Below are 23,901 nucleotides of genomic sequence, written 5' to 3'. Positions count from 1 at the left end.
AAAAGGTGTGGGATGTGGGGCAAAACTGGTCACCTCTCCCTGGCTTTACCATCCCTCTTTGCCTCCCCTGGGGACTTCAGCCCACTTTAGCTGTCCCTCTTAAACTTGGTGTGGAAGGTACAGAAAAGTAGAATGAGGACAAGGATAAGGAGGATAGACTGGGCTGCGAAATTTAAATGGGCACAAAAACATTCAGTAATCAAGATTAAGTATTTTTAAATTGATTATTTTTTTTTTATTTTTATTTATTTATTTATTTTACAGAGACAGAGAGAGAGTCAGAGTGAGGGATAGACAGGGACAGACAGACAGAGATGAGAAGCATCAATCATTAATTTTTTGTTGCGCATTGCGACACCTTAGTTGTTCATTGATGGCTTTCTCATATGTGCCTTGACCATGGGCCTTAAGCAGACCGAGCAACCCCTTGCTTGAGCCAGCGACCTTGGGTCCAAGCTGGTGAATTTTTGCTCAAACCAGATGAGCCCACACTCAAGCTGGAGACCTCGGGGTCTCGAACCTGGGTCTTCTGCATCCCAGTCCGACGCTCTATCCACTGTGCCACCACTTGGTCAGGCAAAATTGATTTTTTTTTTTTTTTTTTTTTTGGTATTTTTCTGAAGCTGGAAATGGGGAGAGACAGTCAGACAGACTCCCACATGCGCCCGACCGGGATCCACCTGGCACACCCACCAGGGGGCGACGCTCTGCCCACCAGGGGGCGATGCTCTGCCCCTCTGGGGCATCACTCTGTTGCGACCAGAGCCACTCTAGCGCCTGGAGCAGTGGCCAAGGAGCCATCCCCAGCGCCCAGGCCATCATTTGCTCCAATGGAGCCTTGGCTGCGGGAGGGGAAGAGAGAAACAGAGAGGAAGGAGAGGAGGAGGGGTGGAGAAGCAGATGGGCGCTTCTCCTGTGTGCCCTGGCTGGGAATCGAACCCGGGACCTCCGCACGCCAGGCCGACGCTCTACCACTGAGCCAACCGGCCAGGGCTGATTATTTTTTTGAGGGGAGAAAGAGACAGAGAAACATGGATTTGTTGCTCCACTCATTTATGCATTCACTGGTTGACTCCACGTCTGTGTCCTGGCCTGAGATCAAACTTGCAACCCTGGTGTATTAGGAGAACGCTCTAACCCACTGAGCTACCTGGCCGGGGCTAAATATTTTTTATAACAGCTTTTTTTTTTTTTTTTTTTTTTTTTTTTTTTACAGAGACCGAGAGAAAGTCAGAGAGAGGGATAGATAGGGACAGACAGACAGGAACGGAGAGAGATGAGAAGCATCAATCATTAGTTTTTTCATTGCAACACCTTAGTTGTTCATTGATTGCTTTCTCATATGTGCCTTGACCGCGGGCCTTCAGCAGACTGAGTAACCCCTTGCTTGAGCCAGCGACCTTGGGTCCAAGCTGGTGAGCTTTTGCTCAAACCAGATGAGCCCGCACTCAAGCTGGCGACCTCAGAGTCTCGAACGTGGATCCTCGGCATTCCAGTCCAATGCTCTATCCACTGCGCCACTGCCTGGTCAGGCTATAACAGCTTTATTGAGATAAAATTTATATACCATACAATTGACCTCTTTAAAGTATAAAATCCAATGTTTTTAGTATATTCAGAGTTGTGCAACCATCATCACAATCAATTTTGTAAAAATTTTTATTTATTTTATTTTATTTTTATTATTATTTTTTGTATTTTTTCGAAGCTGGAAACAGGGAGGCAGTCAGACAGACTCCCACATGCGCCCAACCAGGATCCACTCGGCATGCCCACCAGGGGGCGATGCTCTGCCTATCTTGGGGTGTTGCTCTGCCGCAATCAGAGCCATTCTAGTGACTGAGGCAGAGGCCACAGAGCCATCCTCAGCGCCGGGGCCAACTTTGTTCCAGTGGAGCCTTGGCTGCAGGAGGGGAAGAGAGAGACAGAGAGGAAGGAGAGGGGAAGGGGTGGAGAAGCAGATGGGCGCTTCTCCTGTGTGCCCTGGCCAGGAATCAAACCTGGGACTCCTGCACACCAGGCCGATGCTCTACCACTGAGCCAACCAGCCAGGGCCTTTATTGATTTTAGAGAGGAAAGGGGAGAGAGAAACATTGATTTGTTGTTTCACTTATGCATTCATTGGTTGATTTTCAAAAAAGATTGATTTGAGAGAAAGAGAGAGTGAGTGAGTCCTGGTGATAGCTTGGTTGGTTAGAGCATCATCCAAAGCGCAGAGGTTGCAGCTTCGATCCCTGGTCAGGGTACATACAGGAGTGCATCAATGTCCTTCTCTCTCTCTTTCTCCCTTCCTCTCTCACTAAAATCAATAAATAAAAAGAGAGAGAGAAGCATTCATTTGATGTTACACTTAGTTATGCATTCATTGGTCACTTCTCGTATGTACTCTTTTTTTTTTAAATTTATTCTTTTTTTTTTTTTTTCCTTAGAGAGGAGAGAGAGACAGAGAGAGGGAGAGAGAGGAGAGAGAGACAGAGAGAGAGAAGGGGGGAGGAGCTGGAAGCATCAACTCCCATATGTGCCTTGACCAGGCAAGCCCAGGGTTTCGAACCGGCGACCTCAGCATTTCCAGGTCGACGCTTTATCCACTGCGCCACCACAGGTCAGGCTCATATGTACTCTTTTTTGACGCTCTAACTAACTGAGCTACCCAGCCAGGGCCATCACCACAGTCAATTTTGTTTTTTTTAATATTTTATTGATTGATTTTTAGAGAGAGAGAAGGGGGAGGAGCAGGAAGCATCAACTCCCATATGTGCCTTGACCAGGCAAGTGCAGGTTTCGAACCGGCAACCTCAGTGTTCCAGGTCAATGCTTTATCCCACTGCACCACCACAGGTCAGGCCACCACAGTCAATTTTTTTTTTTTTCTGAGGTTGGAAACGGGGAGGCAGTCAGACAGACTCCCGCATGCGCCCGACCGGGATCCACCTGGCATGCCCACCAGGGGGCGATGCTCTGCCCATCTGGGGCATCGCTCCCCCGCAATCAGAGCCATTCTAGCGCCTGAGGCAGAGGCCACAGAGCCATCCTCAGTGCCCGGGCAAACTCTGCTCCAATGGAGCCTCGGCTGCGGGAGGGGAAGAGAGAGATAGAGAGGAAGGAGAGGGGGAGGGGTGGAGAAGCAGATGGGCACCTCTCCTGTGTGCCCTGGCTAGGAATCGAACCCGGGACTCCTGCACGCCAGGCTGACGCTCCACCACTGAGCCAACCGGCCAGGGCCACCACAGTCAATTTTAAAACATTTCTATCACCCCAAAAAGAAACTCAGCATCACACCCTGTATTGCCAGTCAGTCCCCAGACCCTGGCACTCCTAATCTACTTTGCCTCAATAGACTCATACAATATGCCTTATGACTAGTTTCATTCACTTTTCTTTTTTTAATTTTAGTGTGTGTGTGTGTGTGTGTGTGTGTGTGTGTGTGTGTGTGTGTGTATTTTTCCGAAGTTAGAAGCAGGAGGCAAACAGACTCCTGCATGCACCTGACCGGGATCCACCCAGCATGCCCACCAGGGAGCGATGCTCTGCCTGCTGGGGCGTTGCTCTAGCACCTGAGGTGAAGGCCATGGAGCCATCCTCAGCGCCCGGGCCAACTTTGCTCCAATGGAGCCTTGGCTGTGGAAGGGGAAGAGAGAGATAGAAAGGAAGGAAAAGGGGAAGGGTGGAGAAGCAGATGGGTGCTTCTCCTGTGTACTCTGATCTGGAGTCGACCCCGGGACTTCCACACGCAGTGCCAAGGCTCTACTGCTGAGCCAACCGGCCAGGGCTCATTCACTTTTTTAAAAAATTATTTTTATTTATTTATTCATTTTAGAGGGGGAGAGAGAGAGAAGGGGGGAGGAGTAGGAAGCTTCAACTCCCATATGTGCCTTGACCGGGCAAGCCCAGGGTTGGTTTTTTTTTTTTTTTTTTTTTTTTTTTTTTGTATTTTTCTGAATCTAGAAACGAGGAGAGACAGTCAGACAGACTCCCGCATGCGCCCAACCGGGATCCACCCGGCATGCCCACCAGGGGCGACGCTCTGCCCACCAGGGGGCGATGCTCTGCCCCTCCGGGGCGTCGCTCCGCCGCGACCAGAGCCACTCCAGCGCCTGGGGCAGAGGCCAAGGAGCCATCCCCAGCGCCCGGGCCATCTTTGCTCCAATGGAGCCTTGGCTGCGGGAGGGGAAGAGAGAGACAGAGAGGAAGGAGGGGGTGTGGGGGGTGGAGAAGCAAATGGGCGCTTCTCCCATGTGCCCTGGCCGGGAATCGAACCCGGGTTCCCCGCACGCCAGGCCGACGCTCTACCGCTGAGCCAACCGGCCAGGGCCAAGCCCAGGGTTTTGAACAACCTCAGCATTCCAGGTTAACGCTTTATCCACTGCGCCACCACAGGTCAGGCAGGGCTCATTCACTTTTTAATGTTCGTTCATATTGTAGCATGTCTCACTATTTCATTCCTTTTTATTGCCAAATAATATGTGGCATACATACACTACATGAAAAAAAAATTTTTTAATTGATTGATTTTAGCCAGAGAGGAGAGGTGGGGTGGGGTGGGGAGGGAGAGAGAGAGAGATAGAGGCAGGAACATCAATCTGTTCCTATATGTGCCCTAACCAGGGATTGAACTGGCAACCAGAGCTATCCGGCCAGGGCTAATACATCAGATTTTTAAAAATCCATTCAGCAGTTGATAAACATTTGGGTTGTTTCCACTTTTTAGCTAATATGATAATCCTATGAACATTCATATACAAGTTTTTGTAGGGGAGATTAGATAATATTTGAATGCAACATATTTGAAAATCAAAATTAATGTGAAAAATCCAAATTGAACAAAACATTCAATTTTAAAATAAAGACAGGATCCAATAGTGCTGGAATTAGGGAGAGGTGAGTGAGTTAGTCATACAAAAGCAAAATCAGCTTCCGTCTAGACCTGCACATTCCAGTCAGTTTGCCACTTGTCACATGGCTACTGAGTGCCCAAAATGTGGCTAGTCCAACTGAGCTACGTTAAGAAATGTTGTCAAGGCCCTGGCCGGTTGGCTCAGCGGTAGAGCATCGGTCTGGCGTGCGGGGGACCCGGGTTCAATTCCCGCCAGGGCACATAGGAGAAGCGCCCATTTGCTTCTCCATGCCCCCCTCCTTCCTCTCTGTCTCTCTCTTCCCCTCCCGCAGCCAAGGCTCCATTGGAGCAAAGATGACCCAGGCGCTGGGGATGGCTCCTTGGCCTCTGCCCCAGGCGCTAGAGTGGCTCTGGTCGCAACAGAGCGTCGCCCCTGGTGGGCGTGCCGGGTGGATCCTGGTCGGGCGCATGCGGGAGTCTGTCTGACTGTCTCTCCCTGTTTCCAGCTTCAGAAAAATACAAAAAAAAAAAAAAAAAGAAATGTTGTCAAGTATAAATTTTTGAATAAGAATGTGAACTATCTCATTGATACTTTTTATCTTGATTACATGTTGGAAAGAAACTATTTTAGATAAAGCGGGAGTAAAGCAAATATTAACATTTATTTCACCTGTTACTTTTTTTTTTAAGTATTTATTTGAACAACAAGAAGCTGCAGCTCTAGAGGCAGATTCAGGTAGCACCCTAAATTGTGTTCCCTACTTTTTACTTTTTAAACTATGGCTACTAAAAAAAATTTTTTTTAAGATTTTGATTCATTGATTTTAGAAGGTGGAGAGAGAGAATGGGGGGGGGGGAGGAGTGGGAAGCATCAACTCATAGTACAGTAGTTGTTTCTTGTGTGTGCCTGGACCCAGCAAGCCCTGGGTTTCAAACTGGTGACCTTACTGTTCCAGGTGGATGCTTTATCCACTGCACCACCACAGGTCAGGCCTTAAAATTTTTTTAAATGACACACATGGCAGCAGGCATTTCTGGTTCATTCTAAACTCCTCTTGGAGTTCATTATAAACTCAGTTGGACTAGTGACATTTTAGGTGCTCAGTAGCCACGTGACAAGTGGCAAACTCACTGGAACGTGCAGGTCTAGACAGAACCTGATTTTGTTTTTGGAGAGTGCTGTACTGGGCTCACGGCCTCTATTTCCTTCCCTCCCATGTACTGCTCAAGTGGCTGTGTGATCTCACCACTGACACCAAGATTTCAAAGCAGATCATCTTTCTCAATCATTACTGCCCTCAACCTCTATGTAATATCTATCGCCTTCGCCAACATCCTCATTGGCCTCCAGACACTATGTTCTCCTGACGTCCCTCCACCTCCTCCTCAGTCTTTTTTTTTAATCAAATACCTCTCAAATGCTATCCTCCCAGGGCCTAGCTTTGGCCATTATATATGATGACCCCCTCTCCAGACATCTACTCCCAGGTGACCCACAGGTGCCTCCAACCCAGCCTGCCCCAGGAGACTCCCACCCTCCACCCTCAGTTCCTCACCACCCCCCCATGTAGTCCTACATCCTGCAGCTGTTCTTTCCCACCTGCCTCCCAGGTCCCTGTCCTCCTCATCTAGACAGTCACACTGGTCTTCCCCCTTGCCCTCTGCTTCCAACCTTGCCCTCTTTGCTGTGTGCATAGTACAGTGCATGTGACTTCATACTCTTGCTTAAAACCTTCCAAGGACCCTGCTATATGGTGATTCAGGCAGTGGTTACACAACTGTATGCATTTGTCAAAACTCATAGGACTGTATAAAGGCTGAGTTTTAATCTATATAAATTATATTTTAATAAACCTGACTAAAAGAAAATACCTGCCCAGCCCTGGTTGCTTAGCTCAGTCAGTTAGAGCAGTGGTCCCCATCCCCCAGGCCACAGACTGGTACTGGTCCATGGGCCATTTGGTACCGGTCCACAGAGAAAGAATAAATAACTTACATTATTTTCGTTTTATTTATATTTAAGTCTGAACAATGTTTTATTTTTTTAAAATGACCAGATTCCCTCTGTTACATCCATCTAAGACTCACTCCTGACACTTGTCTCGGTCACGAGATACATTTATCCGTCCCACCCTAAAGGCTGGTCCGTGAAAATATTTTCTGACATTAAACCAGTCCGTGGCCCAAAAAAGATTGGGGACCACTGAGTTAGAGCATCACCCCAAAACACCAAGGTGGTAGGTTTGATTCCCAGTCAGAGCACATATGGGAAGCAACAAATGAACATACAACTAAGTGGAACAACAAATAAACACTTCCCCCTCAAAGACAATAGGGCAATGGGGAAAAAATAGAGCAGGATAAAAAGCAAGGGGGTACAACTTTAAATGGGGAGGTCTCACTGAGGAGGTGATATCTGAGCAGAGACCTGAAGGAAGTGAGGGAGGTAGCCATGTGGATATCTGGAGGAAGAGAGGCCCTGGTAGACAGCCAGTGCAAAGGCTCTGAGACTAGACTGTGAGTGCCTGGTGTGTTTGAGGAACAGTGAAGAGGTCCATGTGGCCGGAACAGAGTGAGTGAGGAGAGAGTAGAGGAGATGAGGGCAGGGAGCAAATGGGGTAAAGTGTGCAGGGCTTGGGTGTGAGTGAAATTGGAGCCATGCAGGGTTCCTAGTAAAGGAGGGACGTATTTTGACTCGAGTTGTTCACGGGGGGGGGGGGGGGGGGGGGGGGGGGGGGGGGGGGGGGGGGGGGGCCTCCGCAGACTGTGTGAGGTTGAGGCCTGGAGAATATACAGGCGACCACTGCCCTGGTCCAAGAGAGAGATGAAGGGGTCTGGACCAACGTGGGGGCCCCAGAGAGGGTAAGATTAAAATTTTTTTTAATTTATTGATCCAAGAGAGAGAGAAAAGAAGAGAGAGAGAGACAGAAACATGTTTGTTGTTCCACTTATTTATGCATTTACTGGTTGACTCCTATACGTGCCTTGACTGAGGATCAAGCCCACAACCTCAGAGCATGGAGACAACACTCTAACCAACTGAGCAACCAGGCTGAGGCAAGGGTAAGATTTTAGATTCGTTAAGTGAGACAGTAACTGAATTTGTTAATGGATTGCATTTGTTAAGGAAGGTTTTGGCCCCAGCAGCTGGAAGTCTGGAGCTGCCATTTCCGGAGACGGGAAGATGGCTAGAGAAGCTGATTTGTGGTTGATGGAATGTGCTTTCAGCCCAGGGCTTCCTATGGCCCTCAAGTGTCCCTGCCCAGACTGTAGTAGGTGCAGACTCCAGGAAGGTGCCTTCACAGTCTGGGCCTTGCTTTCTTGAGGTTTCTCTGGGTGTGCCAACTATAAACACATCTTGATACACATGGGCCCCATAACCCAGCACACCCACCCGTGGGTACAGCCTTGCAGGATTCTGGGGACTGAAGCTCTGGGTTGACAAAGCTGAGAAGGGCTTTTAGGTTCACACACCCACCCAACCACCATCTGGGTCCCTGAGGAGACCTCTGGGGATACTGGAGGTGACATGGGGCTGGAACTCTCTAGGGCAGAGAGGTTCAGGAAGAGGCGCTGCTGAGTCACAGCCCTGGGTCCCCTATGAGTCAGCACTGGCAGGGGCCCCAGGAACTGGGGGCTGGGGTGAGCAGTTCCCACACCCAAAGGAACCAGGCTGCTGAGGCACTGGGGCTTCCCCCACTGCCCCTCCCATCCTGTGCTGGGCTCAGAAAGGATATTCAGAGGACTCTGGGGTTGGGAAAACTGACCACTGGGATGGGCTCCAGAAATTGTCTCTACTGGACTGACTCAGTTAAGGAATGCAGTACCTGCCCACCCAGCCAATGTGTTGCAGCAAGAAGGAGAAGAGGTAGACATTAAGAGGGACCACGTGCAAGTGAGGCATTTGTGGAAATATCAGTTCTATGTGGTTATGTTTAAGAAGACCTTCTGTGGTCTCTGCACTTGGGCAGTAAAGGTTCCAGCCTGGGGGGGTGGGGGGTGTCCGCGCAGCGCCCTCACCTTCTGCGTTGGGGCGGGATGTGGGAAGGAAGAGGGAGCCGAGAGCCAATCCGCCTCCACAGGGGAGAGGGCTCTGGAGTCTGCTGCTCCCTGCTGGTGGTCGTGGGAAGTTCAGCGGGTTGGAGAGTCGGTCAGATTGCTTTTTCAGGCCCATTCTAGAGCGAAGGAAATGGGGAATGGCCTCGCACAGAATCCAGCTCTGCCACTTTTAGATTGTGCCACCTTGGGCAAGGGCAGCCCCTCTGGTCCTCACTTGTCCATCTGTAAAAAGGACAACATTCACTTCGTTGGCCTGCTGGGAAGAGTCTGAGATGATTGGGAATGAATGAATGAAATGAATGAAGCCATTTCCAGAGCAAATCCCTCCCTTTTCAGTTTGAAAGGGGAGGATGTAAGAGAAACAAAAATAAACCCGATCCTATCCAGGGAGACTTAATTACTATTTGCTCCCATCATCTTCCTTGCACTGCCTCCCCCCCCCCCCCCACCACACACACACACCAGAATTATACTCTATTTGGGGGAGGAGATGTTAGGTACAGGGTAAGGCTGGACCCCAATCTGGGGTTCTGGGGACATCCTCCTCCTGGGCCAGCTGGTTTTCTGGACTGAGACCTGAAGGAAGTATGCAGCATAGGAAAAGGAGAATTGTCAAGGAGAAACTGAGACAGGACTGTGGTGAGGGGGCAGAAGGGGAGAGGCATGGCCAGTTGGAATATGACCGTGCCCCCACAAAGGTTAAGGCCTGGCCTTGGGGAGTGGTGCTCAAAAGCCTTTTTGACCCCCTCTTAGATGGGGGGTGGGATGGGTGAACAGAATGAAAACCCTAGCCAATGGGAGACCCTGCCTGTCACCATGGTCTGCCCCGAGGTGACCTCCCTCACTAGCACATGGCTCAGGCTGGGTGTGTGTGTGTGTGTGTGTGTGTGTGTGTGTGTGTGTGTTGGGGATTATATGTGAGAATCTCTATATGGATCCCTGAAGGGAGCAAGCATCTGCCGGTGTAGGATCCCTGCTGTGTGCTTCTGTGTACCCTGTGTGTGTGTGTAAATATGGGAGCTTCGTGCAAGCATCTCTGATTGATAAGTAGAGTACAACTTCCTAGTGCACCTCCTGTGTGTGGCCTGTGCACCTAGCTAGTGTGTGCTTACACCAGATGGTCCCAGGTATACATGTCCCCAAGTGTCCTTGTATTTGTGTGTGTCAGACCCTTGTGAACCTGGGGTTTTGCAGATGTAGGTATTCTTTGAATTCCAGGTGCCTCTGCCCTTTGTACATGAGTGATTGTGGATTGTGTGTCTGTGAACTTTGTGTGCCTGTGGGTGCCCCTGAGACTACCTGGCATGTCTCTATGGGTGTATTCCTGTTCTGTGTATATATATCCATATGTTGTATCTATGTATATTTATCTATGTATGTTAGGGTATTGTGTGTCCAGGTGTTCACACAACTTTGCATCTTGTGGGTGGGTAGAAATATGGATTCTATGTGTACCCCTGTGTGTCTGTGTAATTTGTGTGTGCTGTTATCTATGTGCCCCTAAGTGTCTGTGTTTGTGTGTGTCAGTATTTTCTGCATGTGCCCCTGGGTTCCTCTCTGAATATTTCATTTCTGAGGCCCTTCCTCCTGTCCCTTGGATGTAGTGCATCTTGCATATATACATTTTCCGTTTTATGGACATTCCATGTAATCAGAGCCTCAATGCCCCTGCATGTCCCGTCACGCCCTCTCGTGAGTGTGCGTCTCACAGCTCCTTGCACGCCCTTCCCTGTGTTTGTGGTCCGCGTGTCTTTGTGCTCGTGTGCTCCCCATTTGCTTTAGAGGCCTAGGTGCGTCCCGGTCCCTGCCTGTGCCCGTTTGCGCCCCCGAGTCTCCCGCGCGGGCCCCGGGAGCTGCGTCCTGGCGTCCTGTGGGCATTCCCGCGTGAATACCGGAGCGCCTTGAGGGAGGACTCCAGGCGCACACCGCCACGGCTGGTGGACCCACAGCCCCGCGCAGCGCGGGGAGAAGGGCGGGGGCGGCGGCGGCAGGGAGCGCGGACACGTCACTGAGACAGACTGGCGGGCGAGTTGGCTGGCGCGAGGCGGTGGCCGCGGGTTCGAGCCGGCGCCGAAGCACCGCGACGCCCCCCCTCCCCTGTCCGTGGCCTGGGTAGCCCCCGCACAGCCCCGGAGCCGCCAAAATGCAATTTCCCGTGCCGGAGCCTTGGCTCGAGGGGCTTTTCCGGGCGGATTTTGGAAACAAGAGGGGACACGCGGTGGCGGCCCAAAACGAGGTGAGCGCGGGCGCCGGACGGGCCGGGGCCACCCGCGGGTTGGGGGCGCGGCGGGGCGGCGGCGGGACTCGGCAGCAGCCCCCTCACGCACCTGCTGCAGGCCCGGGGGCGGGGGCCCCAGCCTCTGCGGCCCGGCCCTCCATTGTTGCTGAGGCTGGAGAAGGGGGGCGGGGAGGCCCGGGCGGCATCTCCGCGTCTCGCCTACTCCGACTACGGGCTCGGAGAGGACCAGACCCCCGCAAGGGGAGAGGCCCTCAAGTCCGGAACTGGTCGCCTGCACCGGGGAGGGCGGGCGGAGGTGCCCCCGAGGGGCGGGGACGCATGATGGGGCGGTAGGGACCCCGGGCCTCCAGACACCTGACCCCTGGAGGCCTTAGGACAGGGCGGCGGCGAGCTTTGTTCTTGAGGGAGCAGAGCGGGTGGGGATCTCGGAAATGCGGCGTTGGTAGAAGCACCCGCCCGGTGCACGCGTTCGGGAGGGTGCTCCCAGCCAAATTCACCGACGCGCGGGCCTGCACGGGCCCCCGCAAAGACCGATCTCTGCGGGGGCCCTGCTCGGGCCTGGCTGCGGCCGCGGGTCCGGAGCTGCCGCGGCGCCGCCGGCAGAAGCCCCAGTCCCTCTTCGTGTTTCCCACCAGACTGTCATTACTGAAGGCTGCTGCAGGGTATTTACTGGGGCTAAGGTTTGCTAACAGGGACACGCCCTCCAAAACTGGCCATAAAAAGGAAAAATGGCCTCGAATCCCACTGCTGGGAGTCCTTTTAAAGCGACAGGGAGCCTTTCACAGGAACTGCCCTAGAAGGCACGCTGAGAGTGGAAGGAACGGAGAAGACCTCTCATTGATTGATGGGAGCTGTGAAGTACCCCATACACCCCACTACACTTCAGCCCCCCATTTCCTTTCCCACTGATTCCCCACTTCCCTAGACTGCTCACAGATGCACTTACAGAGCCACAGTTAGATGATATTCATAAGTAGCTGATGAATAACCCCCTAACCACACACTATATACCCAGACATATAGCAGCATCCCCACTTCTCAAGTCACCTGCAAGAACATTGATACGCACATGCACATACACACATCACCCACAATAACACTGCCTCATGGGCAAACACATCACCCACAGAGAGAGGGGCATCCTGTGAAAACAGTCACACAGAAAAATGCAGCCACCAGTGATGGTGGCCATGGCATAGACATAGCCTTGCACTAACACACACATAGTTATCACCCACACACACAGACACTCAGAGTACATTGTTGAATGGGCACCCACAGGCTGTCACCCTGGGTAACTGACAGCCACAGATATGTTAAACACCCTGACACAAGTATGGCTAGACATATACACAGACATGCATATACCTGCCCAAGCAAGGACACACCCACAGTCACCTACAGTCATCCAGGCAACCTGACACACACACACACAGGTGGTACAAGGCCTGTACAGATGCTGACATCAGGTGATAGTAATCTTGATAGACACACATATAACAGAGCCACGCATGCTGACACATGATAGCCTATGGTAAATCTGATCCTCCTAGATACCCATTATGACACTGTCACTCACAAAACAGGTATGAACCTAATAATACCTACACCCATAGTCACTAGTCACCTATAGTAACACTTGACTTTATACCTGCACACCTACAATAATACTGTCACACAGACAGGTAAAATAACATGCACAACAACTCACACAGATCTGCGGGAAAAATAACAGGGACACTCAAAAATCCAGTCACCTGAGCCTGACCTGTGGTGGCGCAGTGGATAAAGCGTCGACATGGAACTCTGAGGTCACCAGTTCAAAACCCTGGGCTTGCCTGGTCAAGGCATATATAGGAGTTGAAGCTTCCTGCTCCTCCCCCTTCTCTCTCTCTCTCTCTCTCTCTCTCTCTCTCTCTCTCCTCTAAAATGAATAAATAAATAAAAATTTTAAAAAAATCCAGTCACCTGGATGACCATAAGTCGGTGCTTGTTTATTGAGCATCTGCTATATACCAGGCACCATTCTAGTGCTAGGGATACAAGAGATCAAAATCCCTGCCCTTTTGGAGCTAACATTTTAGTAAGGGTGAAGGGGAGGCAACACAATTAGATAACACACAGACTACAGTCACCCTGTGACACTGACATACGCCAGACATCCACATACTGTGGTTCACACATCGACCTGCAATTACCCCCAATTAGCCTGACACACACCCACAGTTACACTGACATCCACACACAAACAGAAGCCCACGGGAATAACAACACACTTGCCAATACACACACAACTGACATAGAGACAGCTGCCCACTATCATACACCCACAGACCTCCAAAATAGCCCAGTCATTTGCTTGGACTCCAAGCCCACTGTAGCTCCCCAGTAACAGGCCTATAGGCAGCTGCTGCCTGTGTTTTCAGACAGAGCCCACCCTGACCTACATGCAGGGTCACCCTGCACCTTGAGCCACAGAAGTGTCTTAAGTTTCACATCAACTAGCCCCAGGCCTCTTCACAGCCCCCAACCCTAACTCAAGTGAAGCCAGAACCTTCTCACCAGCTCTGGTGGGCTTGGGAAGGAAGTTGGGCTTCTAACCCTCTGGCCACTCCCAGGTCCGCATGGGACTGAGGAGCCCCTTGTCTGAGGACCCCACATTAAAGGCCGGAACAGCCAGAGGAAGCCAGGAACTGGCATGGGGAGGGCAGAGTGGGAACCTGAGAGGCCACACAGGTAAGAGGGAAATGAGAAATCTCCTACCTGCCAGTCTAGACAGTCTGGACCATCAACTGGACTCCACCCCCACTTAGGGACCCCATATGTGCTGTCACCATACCGCCATAATGGGCTCTTTGTCTGCCAGGCCTTGACCACCTCCTCCCCCATGTTCCCCACAAGTCCATGCACACACACAAGGACACACATGAAGGAACACATGCATGGACATACATACAGACACACATAGGCTGCCAAACACCCCGTGGAAGCCCAGTATCTCTGACCTCGTGCCCTCCCCCTACACTCCCTTTTCTTCAATTTGATGGCAGAGCTGCCTCCATCCATCACCCTCTCACCTCTGACCCTGACCCTCAGACCTGCACTAGCTGCCCTGCCTTCCTGGAGCTCAGGGTTGGGATAGGGGGTGGGGGCGGGCCCTAGGCCAGAGTAGCTTCTGGAAGTCTTCCCTCACCCCACTTATTCCCAGTCTTCTGTCCAGACAAACCCTCTCAGCCCCGGTGTGGCAGGGGTGGGGTCCCAGGTAGAAAAGGAATTGGCTCTGTAGGGCACCCCTGCCTTGCATCAGGGCCTAAGGTTGGGAGTGCGAGGAGACAGCTCCCTCACCCTGCTGGGCTTCAAAGTCATATGGAAGTCCAATGGGCCTCTCAGAAGGTCTGAGGATACTTGGCAGGAGAGACGGTCAGATCTCCACCCCACAAGATCCATGTCCAGACAGAGAAATGCAGATGTTGAGGGGGTAGACCAACAGAGATCAGGTATAAAGGGACAGACAGCCAGGAACAGGAGCAGTTGCAGGGTGGGAGACCCAGACAAATACAGGCCACCGAGGGGCACAGTCAGACGCGGACAAGCAGACCCAGACACGGAGGGCAAAGGCTGGAACCACCGCAGACAAAGGGAGACAGACCCCAGATAGGCCCCAGATAACCTCTCCCCACAGGACCCGGTGGGCTGTGCTCCTCCCTCCCCGCCCCTCAGTTGGAAGCCCCGCCCACGTACCTAGCTCCGCGGTGTTGATTGCTCCCACCAGCCCCTCCTTTCCAATTTTGGGGAGACCTCTTGCAGGGACCTCCCTCCTTGGTAGGTCAAGATCTGTGCCCTCGGGAAGCTAGCTGAGAGAAGGTACATGAGAAAGGGTGTCTTGGGGGGGGGTTCTCAATATGACAGAGTGCCTCGGATCTGATGATCACGCATTATAGCTTCACAGTCACTAAGAACAGAGCTTTTGAGGAACCTCCTAGAGTTGTATACCAAACTCTCAGAGCATCACCTTCCTCACAGACAAAAATGGGTATCCTAATAATAGGGTAATGTGTGTAAAGAATTATTATTATTACTGTCTTGACCCTCCCAAACTATGCTCCTCCCCCCAGGGTTCTAGGCATTGTCTTTGTTAGGACCACTATCCCCAAGGCAGGAGAACCCATATTATTTAATTAATTAATTAAATTTTAGAAAGAGAAAGTGAGAGAGAGAAACATTGATTTGTTGTTCCACTTATTTGTGCATTCATCAGTTGCTTCTTGAATGTACCCTGACCTAGGATTCAACCTGCAAACTTGGCGTGGGGGTGACGCTCTAACCAACTAAGCAGCCCAGCCAGGCCAAGAGAACCCACATTCTCTCTCGGAAGGATCCGGATACCTGTAGGGCAGGGGTTAGGAAACTTTTTTTTTTTTTTTTTTTTTTTTTTTTTTTTTTTTTTAGAGAGGAGTGAGAGAGACAGAGAGAGAGAAGGGGGGAGGAGCTGGAAGCATCAACTCCCATATGTGCCTTGACCAGGCAAGCCCAGGGTTTCGAATCTGCGACCTCAGCATTTCCAGGTCGACGCTTTATAGGGGTTAGGAAACTTTTTGGCTGAGAGAGCCATGAATGCCACATATTTTAAAATGTAATTCTGTGAGAGCCACACAACGACCGTGTACGTTATGCATTTTCCAATAAAAATTTGGTGTCGTCCCAGAGAACAGCTGTGATTGGCTCCAGCCACCAGCAACCATGAACATGAGCGATAGGAAATGAATGGATTGTAATACATGAGAATGTTTTATATTTTTAATATTTTTTTATTAAAGATTTGTCTGTAAGTCAGATGCAGCCATCAAAAGAGCCACATCTGGCTCGCGAGCCATAGGTTCCCGACCCCTACTGTAGGGGGTAAAGGGGAGAAGCCCGGGTAGGGTGCCACCCACCCCTGAGCCTGAATGGGGACCTGCTGGCTGGGCTGATGGTCCATGGGGAGGAGGGCGCCCTACCTGGAACTCCTGACGAGGGTGGACCCCGGCCCTGGGAGGAGAGGACAGGCTTTGGGGAAGGGGATTCAGGAAGTGGGAAAATTTCGTGGGGCGAGTCTTGGCGGGGGTCGAGCTCCTGAGGGGCTCCGGTTTGAGGGCAGGTTCTGTCAAGGCGGACCTTAAGGGGGTTGGGTTCCAAGGGGACGGCTTTGAGGATTCCATAGGGACGCGCCCCGTGGGGGGTCTAGGCTGGAGGTTTCTAGAAGAGGGTCCTTAGGGACGGGACTCTGTGACTTCGGTCGCTCCTGGGGCCGGCAGAATGTGGGGTGCTACGGGAGTTAGGCTTAGAGGGCGGGACCTGGGACGAGGACTTTTGGGGTGGTGAGCTATTTGAAGAGTGACTTAAGGGGCGGGGTTTAAGGGTGCTAAATTTGGGGCCGGTCTCCATGGGAATGTCTATGGGCGGGTTTTAGAGAGAGGATACCAGAGACAGGCAATATGTGGGAGGGCTTTAAAAGGGCGGGTCTTGAGGAGGAGCCAGGGTTAGTGGCTTTAGCGAGGCGGGTCTCCTGGAGCAGGACCTCTAAGTGGAGCCTCGGGAGCGGGGATTGGGGAGTTGTGCTGGCTTAGGCCAACAACGCCAGGGAGCCAGGGACGTTCTAGAGGGTTTGTTCAAGCTTAGTATACTTGGGGTGACTGATCTGCCTTAGAGTTATGCGAGGGGGTTTCTTTGGGATTCCATATTCCCCTGAATGAAATGGGAGGGAAATGGAAATTTGTAGGACACTTGAGGTCATCCTCTAGGTCCTTAGACCTATGTTAGGGGCAGCCTCCCATGAGACTGCCAGTAGGGGCATCCGTGGGAGCGGGCACCCAACTCTGCATGGCCCTGGAGGGCCCATTTTACCGGGAGGAAATGGGTAGGGGGCAGCATCTTGCCGCAGACGGAGACTGAGCAGCTATGTTTGTGGTCTGAGGGTGAAAGACCTTTCACACTTAGATTACCTAGAACCTGAGTTCAGATTCCCTGAGAGATTCTGCAGGAGGGTAGCGGGTGTTCCGGTTGGTCCTCTCACTTCTCCTCTGTCCAGTGGGCAAATGGACCTGTGGGTGGGCCTGACCGTGGCCCCACTATGCGCCCTGCATGCATTTGCAAAGTGGAGAGTCTGATGACCCCCAGGGGTGGTTGCGATTTATAAACAATCCTGTCCAGGAACATGGTGAGGCTCACAGAAGGTATACATTGTATTAAAATGATTTGTTTATCTCTCTGTTGCGTGATGGTGCCCTCTGGCCTCAGAATCCCAAACTGACAAATGGACTACATTTGCACATGCCAGGGCCCTTTTGAGGGTAATTTTGAGTAAATACATGAAGCAGGGAGCCCAGCACTAATATTGTAACATCTGTGTAGCAAAGGCTACGAAAATATATACTGTCACCACTATTTATATTAATCTTGTGCTTTTCCAGGTCCTGGAGCACACAGTTGGCACCTACTGTTTGCTGACTTAATCAGTTAATAGGTCCCTCCCTCCCTCATCTCTCCGGTTCCCTGCCTCCCATCCTCTACTCTGGGACCCACCCCCACCCATCCCCAAGAAGTTGCCAAGGGCTTGGGGGAACATTCAACCTGTCGGTGAGTTTGGGCAGCTCAGGCAAACCATCGACCGTTGAGTGGACCCCGAGGCCTGGAACTGCCATCCATCCATCGCGACCCCCACCTTCCAAACCTGGGGGGCCGGTCCCACCTGAGCACATCCCCTCCTTTAAGGCCACAGCTAAGGTCACAATCAACATTCATTGTTGTCGGTGGGTTGTGAGGACAGAGGACAGACCCGCCGAGGGATGAATGTCACTGTGGCCGGGCCACACACAGCCTCACGGGAGTGGGCTGGAGGACAACACCCACCATGGGTTACCCCCAAATTTCTCAGCCTGTACCTTGCCCTGACCCCAGCCTCTCACCGCTTGGGGAGGGCTGGTGACTGGGATCCTGGAGGACACAAGCTGGATTTGAGGAAGAAATCCTGGAGGCTTAGGGGGGAACTGGGCAGCTGAAAACCCTTTAGAAATGGGGTGGTGAGATTTGCTCCCTGAAGGCTCCATAAGCATGTCTTAAGTGAGTGTATGGGGCTTAAGCCCCATAAGTATATGGGGCTTCTGCTCTGTGTCCACGTCCTGGATTTCTCACCCTCCTTGCCTGGATCCTCCATTGCCCCCTCGCACCTTGGTGCTGGCTGGTCCTTCCACCTGCATGTCTGTGCCCCACCTGGATGACTTCTGGGCACACCACTCCACTGTCCTGATATTGAGCTAAGGGCTCATTTGAGGGTGGGAGGATCAAGGATCTAGTGAGTGCTGGGGGACTTCCCTTTAGCCCAGCCAGTGCCCTTGCTCTCCCCAACCTCCCCATTTCTTCCTTTACCACCCCAGGGACTGAAGGAACATCTACACCTAGCCCTGGGGCTCCTGTAACTGGATGGGGGAAGCAGACTTTTGAGCTCTTTTTTTTTTTTTAAGATTTTATTTATTGATTTTTAGAGAGAGGAGAGAGAGAACGTGAAATGGGGTGGGGGGAGGAGAAGGAAGCATCAACTCGAAGTAGTTGCTTCTCATGTATGTGCTTTGACTGGGCAAGCCTGGGCCTTTGAACCAGCGACCCCAGATTTCCAGGTTGAGGCTTCAGGTCAGGCTTATGTTAGTCTTTGTGAATAATCTGATAGGCAGGTGGAATCATACCTCAGTTTGTTCATCCATTAAATGGAGGTTCTACTTAGACAATGGGTATGCAAGTGCCCTGAGGGAGACCAGAGCTGGGAGCCTTGGTCCTATGAGCCAGGTACCATCCCCCCTTCCAGGGACATCTGGAGGAGAATCAACAGCTCCCTGCCTCCCCAAAAGGCCCAGGGGCACCTGGCCCTTCCCCCAGCCTAAAGGAAGGAAGAAAGCAGTTACTAAGTTACATCAATACCTCTCCTGAGGGTGGGGCTTCCAAACCCCCCACCCAAAACCCTGTGGGGCAGGGTGGCAGGCCTCCTCCAAGGATGGGTGGGAGGTAGTTCTTCCAATGCCCTCTGGTGGGGTGTGTGGCTCCAAATTCTGGGTGCCCCCTGCAGACTGTATCCTGTTACACCCCCCCTTGCCCCACTCAGAGACAATACATCTCCTTGGCAGGTGTGGCAGCAAGCCCCCTGTGACAATAAGGAATCTCCCACAGCTTGTTCCTCCCCCTTCAACTCCTTGGAGGTATAAGGAGAGAACTGACAGCCCAGACTCCAAGGCTCCAGAGAGGGGAGGGGAGGGGCAGGGAAGAAGGGCATAAGGACAAGCTTGGGGCAGGAAGGGTTTCTTCTCTCTGCCCCTCCACCTGGCACACACTGCCCAGTCATGGGGACATTCAACCTGTGGACAGATTACCTGGGTTTGGCAAGTCTGGTGGGGGCTCTGCGTGGGGAAGAGGAGCCTCAGACCAGGCTGGACCCCCAGCCAGAACCAGCGCCAGGATCAGGGGATCAGAGGTCCAGTCCAGAATCCTCACCAGCTCCAGAACGCCTGTGCTCTTTCTGCAAACACAACGGGGAGTCCCGGGCCATCTACCAGTCCCACGTGCTTAAGGATGAGGCAGGCCGGGTGCTGTGCCCCATCCTTCGAGACTACGTGTGCCCCCAGTGTGGTGCCACTCGAGATCGTGCCCACACCCGTCGCTTCTGCCCACTCACAGGCCAAGGCTACACCTCTGTCTACAGCTACACCACCCGAAACTCCGCAGGCAAGAAGTTGTCCCGGCCTGACAAAGGGAGAACACAGGACTCAGGTCACCGCCGAAGAGGAGGAGGAGGAGGAGGAGCAGCAGCAGCAGCAGCAGCAGCAGGAGCCAGTGCAGGTGGCTGGGGAAACCCACTGTGGAGGGGGGGCCTGTCTCTGTTAAGTGGGATTTTAACCCCAGTACCCACTTCAGGGGGTTCAGGGCAGAAAAATCAGTGTAGAAACCTTAGAAAAGTATTCCAGAAATGTTGCCCAGTGTGGGAAAACTGGGCCTTGACTTTGCTGTGTGGTCTTGGGTAAGGGACTCTCCCTCTCTGGGCCCTTGAGGGAAATGCTGTTCTTTTCCAGGCACAAGTGACCTGGCAGGGAAGCCATGGGAACTAGCAAGTGATGGGGTCTGGGGATAAGTACAGGAGGGGCTTGACAATGCTTGGAACTGAGGAGTTGTGTGGCCTGAGAGAAGTTTCTCAGACTCTGAACCTCAGCTTCCTTATTACTTATTCACTTTCCAATAGTTTGTGTGCTTCTTCTGTGCCAAGTGCTGGGCTGGGCCAGTGGTGGACAGGGTAGATGGGAGAGCGGCAGTTAAAACATGGCGCAATGGGTGCTGAATGGGGGAGTCTAGAAAACACACCTGATCCAGATGAGGGGATTCAAGAGGCTTCCTGGATGAAGTGACTTCAGAAGTCTAATTCAGTTTGGTGGAGTGTTGGAAATGTGGCCCAGGCATTGGGGTTTGCTCGGGAATTTAAGGATGGAGTGTGTGTGCTTGTATGATAGAGGGGGAGGTGTCAGAGATTTGGGGACAAAGGGCCTATAGGGACTTGTGAGTCATATTAAAGAGTGGATTTGGGCACTAGGGAGCAACAGAAGTGGCAAGACCAGGTCTGTGTGTTAAGAATGAGCTAGACAGTGGCTAAGCAAATGGATCATGGGGATGGATTTGAGAGTGTTTAAAGAGACTAGTCCTCCAGGCAGAGGGAACCAAGGCAGGCAGAAGGGAATGGCCCAGCACCCAGGGAAACATTAGGTTGGAGGGGGGCCACATGAGTTTGCTGTCTGGGGAGTGGTCCAGGAGAGCATCTGGGGTTGTAGATTAGGGGAGAGCTGCAGCTGGAGCCTCCCTGAGTTCTAAACCTGCTCTCCTCATCTGCACGGCCTGCCACATGGGGTCACTCAGATCTTATTCGAGTGTAGGTTTCAATTCTGCAGATTTGTTTTGAGTGAGGCCTGAATACCTGCATTTTTAACCAGCTCCCTATAAGGCTGCCATGCTGCCAGACCACAGACCATGCAGGCTTTGAGTAGCTTGGGCTTAAATGGCAGCAGTTACCATTATAGTAGATGCAAAAGACCTGAGGTCCTTTGGGGGTTTAAAGGACAAATTCGTTTTAGTGACTTTATGGGGTAGTCAGCCAACAGAGGAGGGGATGTGATGGGGTGGTGTTGTTGTCTATTTGGGTACTGTGGGTGGGTACCGCCTCTCCATCAAACTGTGAGCTCCTCAAGGGTAGTGAACTGGCAAGAGGACCGCCGCCCTGCCCCCACAGCTGTGAAATGAACTTTTGTTAAAGGCGAGACTGACTCCAGGAGAAGATAATATCCTTTTGACATTCCGTGATGCAGGAAGCTGAGGAGACATATAGAAATGATGGTCTCAGAATCTTCCTTTTTCCCTTTAATTTTGAGGGAGCAGGAAAACTCACCTCCCAGGGTATGTAGTGAAGTGTGAGGGAGCCATCCCTTGGCACATAGGGGCTGCCCGAGGCCTGCCTCCCTCGTAACACTCTAGGCATCACAAATCCTGTGTGGGCGGTTCCCGGAGCCCTATGGCCACCAGGGAGTAGCACCACAGGGCGGAGTTGGAGTTTTTGCGCTTCGTGTTGGGGTCTTGGTCTCATCTGGGGCTTGCCACGGTCCAGGAATGTGACTTGGGTGCTATTCCATAAGCAGCCTCCGGGTGGCGCCAAAGCCCCGGGAGCCCTGCAGATTGAACTGATAAGTAGGCAATGATTCACCTATTGTTTTTCTCCTATCCCCTCCACTTTGAAAACCCAGGTTCCAGAGGTGCCGGGAAGTCTTCTGGACGTCCACCTTCTTCTTGCTGCCCTTCCAATTCTGCGTAGAAGGCCGGTGCGGGGAAGACGTCCGGGATGCTGCCGCCTTCTCCTAGTACCCTGACTCCGTGAAGGCTGGATTTCCCGGAAGATGCATCTGGCAAGGACCCTCCCCTGAACCCTCCCCCAGCCTGGGAATTTAAGTGAGGAGCAGGGCCTGGGAACACTGCCAAAAGAGCCCTGTGAGGAAGGAGGTGGTACGGGGATGCCCTTCCCTCCCTCCTCAACACGGGGTACTCAGCGCTCAATAAATGCTATGAATGGATTAGTGGTCAGATTAGGCTGGTACTGAGACACGGTAGGGGGAACTGCTTCCGAGGGGCTCAGGCGACTCTTTTCTCTCCTGGCTGTGTTAGCCTGCATGTTACTTTGACTTCCACTTTCCCATGGAGACTTGGACACTGGGATGAGCTGCAAAATGGGAGTGGGCACTATGGGCCGGCAGTGGGATTTTGAGGGGTCACCCCTTTCCTGGCACTTCTGGGCAAGACCTCTGCTGCCAAGTTAGCACATTAGGTATTTTCTTGACATTTGTTGTTCAGACTCTGAACCTCAGCTTCCTTATTACTTATTCACTTTCCAATAGTTTGTGTGCCTCTTCTGTGCCAAGTGCTGGGTTTTCTTTCTCTCTCTCTCTCTCTTTTTTTTTTTTTAAAGTGAGAGGAGGGGAGATAGTGAGACAGTCTCCCGCCTGTGCCCTATCAGGGATCCACCCAGAAAACCTGTCTGGGGCCAATGCTCAAATCAACCAAGCTATCCTCAGCGCCCCAGGCCATGCTCAAACCAATCTGTGGGAGGAGAAGAGGGAGAGAAAGGGGAGAGGGAGTGGGTGAAAAGCAAATGGTCACTTCTGGGCCCTGGCCGGTTGGCTCAGCAGTAGAGCATCGGCCTGGCGTGCGGGGGACCCGGGTTCGATTCCCGGCCAGGGCACATAGGAGAGGTGCCCATTTGCTTCTCCAATCCCCCTCTCCTCCCTCCCCTCCCTCCCCTCCTTCCTCTCTGTCTCTCTCTTCCCCTCCCGCAGCCAAGGCTCTATTGGAGCAAAGATGGCCCGGGCGCTGGGGATGGCTCCTTGGCCTCTGCCCCAGGCGCTAGAGTGGCTCTGGTCCCGGCAGAGCGACGCCCCGGAGGGGCAGAGCATCGCCCCCTGGTGGGCAGAGCGTCGCCCCTGGTGGGCAGAGCATCGCCCTTGGTGGGCGTGCCGGGTGGATCCCGCTGGGGCGCATGCAGGAGTCTGTCTGACTGTCTCTCCCCGTTTCCAGCTTCAGAAAAATACAAAAAAAAAAGGTCACTTCTGTGTGCCCTGACCCGGAATCAAACCTGGGGTGTTCATACCTGGGGCTGATGCTTTATCCACTGAGCCACTAGCCAGGGTCCATTGGTGTTTTCAAACTCCCTTTCAGCCCCCCCTCTCATGCTGACATGCCAAAGAGGTGGAATCCCCCACAATGGGGGTGGGGAGGCATAATTTGAGGGAGAAATGGAGAGACAGTTAGACAAAGTCTCCCTCCTCACATTGTCCTCATCAAAGAGGCCCTCTGAATGTTTACATCACATGACAATGTCCCAATGACTTGGGGCCGTGGAGTCACATGCCATGTCCTTCTGTGGGGGAGGGCAGGAAATAGGACTCTGTCCTGGGGCCCTGCCCAGGGCACTGTGGAGGCAATTTTGGGTCTACTGTAGCAAGACTGGGAGAGAGATACAGAGCCCTCCTGACCTAGGGGTTGTGATCCGATTTTCCTGAGGGGCTGCCCTTAGGAACCACCACCCATGTCTGTCTTCTCCATCACCAGAGCTTGTTTTCCTGGCCTCCAGGGGGCAGCAGGTGGCAAGTATCCAATCCACATTCCTTTCCTAAACTAAGAGCTGGCCTTCATCTCCAACCCACTTGGTCTCTCTATCCCA

At 52.3% G+C, this 23,901-nt stretch overlaps 1 protein-coding gene across 4 annotated transcripts; it reads left to right on the top strand.

Moving 5' to 3' along the window:
- The first annotated feature begins 10,682 nt into the window (after positions 1–10,682).
- On the top strand, positions 10,683–22,576 carry NANOS3 (nanos C2HC-type zinc finger 3). Of its 4 annotated transcripts, none has more exons than XR_010748289.1 (2): positions 10,683–11,129; positions 21,935–22,576. XR_010748289.1 is itself a non-coding variant. In XM_066361044.1 (2 exons), exons 1-2 carry the CDS (start codon positions 19,499–19,501, stop codon positions 22,000–22,002), a joined length of 525 nt encoding a protein of 174 aa, XP_066217141.1. In that variant the 3' UTR covers positions 22,003–22,576. The 4 variants fall into 4 exon arrangements, 2 of the variants coding, with proteins under 2 accessions (XP_066217141.1, XP_066217140.1); XR_010748288.1 differs by lacking the exon at positions 21,935–22,576 and adding an exon at positions 19,833–19,954; XM_066361044.1 differs by lacking the exon at positions 10,683–11,129 and adding an exon at positions 19,499–19,952 and having other exon boundaries at positions 21,932–22,576.
- The last annotated feature ends 1,325 nt before the right edge of the window (positions 22,577–23,901 follow it).

Source organism: Saccopteryx leptura, chromosome 1 (genome assembly GCF_036850995.1).
Source record: "Saccopteryx leptura isolate mSacLep1 chromosome 1, mSacLep1_pri_phased_curated, whole genome shotgun sequence".
In the NCBI taxonomy this organism is placed as follows: Eukaryota; Metazoa; Chordata; class Mammalia; order Chiroptera; family Emballonuridae; genus Saccopteryx; species Saccopteryx leptura.
Note: the sequence above shows the minus strand (reverse complement) of the source record. Positions and strands in the feature narration are given on the sequence as shown.

What these genes read in the sequence shown, in the direction of transcription:
- NANOS3 (XM_066361043.1), top strand. Translation starts at nt 19,499, where the DNA reads ATGGGGACATTCAACCTGTGGACAGATTACCTGGGTTTGGCAAGTCTG. An exon ending in AGCAGCAGGAGCCAGTGCAG is followed by an intron (nt 19,995 to 21,934) that starts GTGGCTGGGGAA and finishes TTGAAAACCCAG; the next exon opens with GTTCCAGAGGTGCCGGGAAG.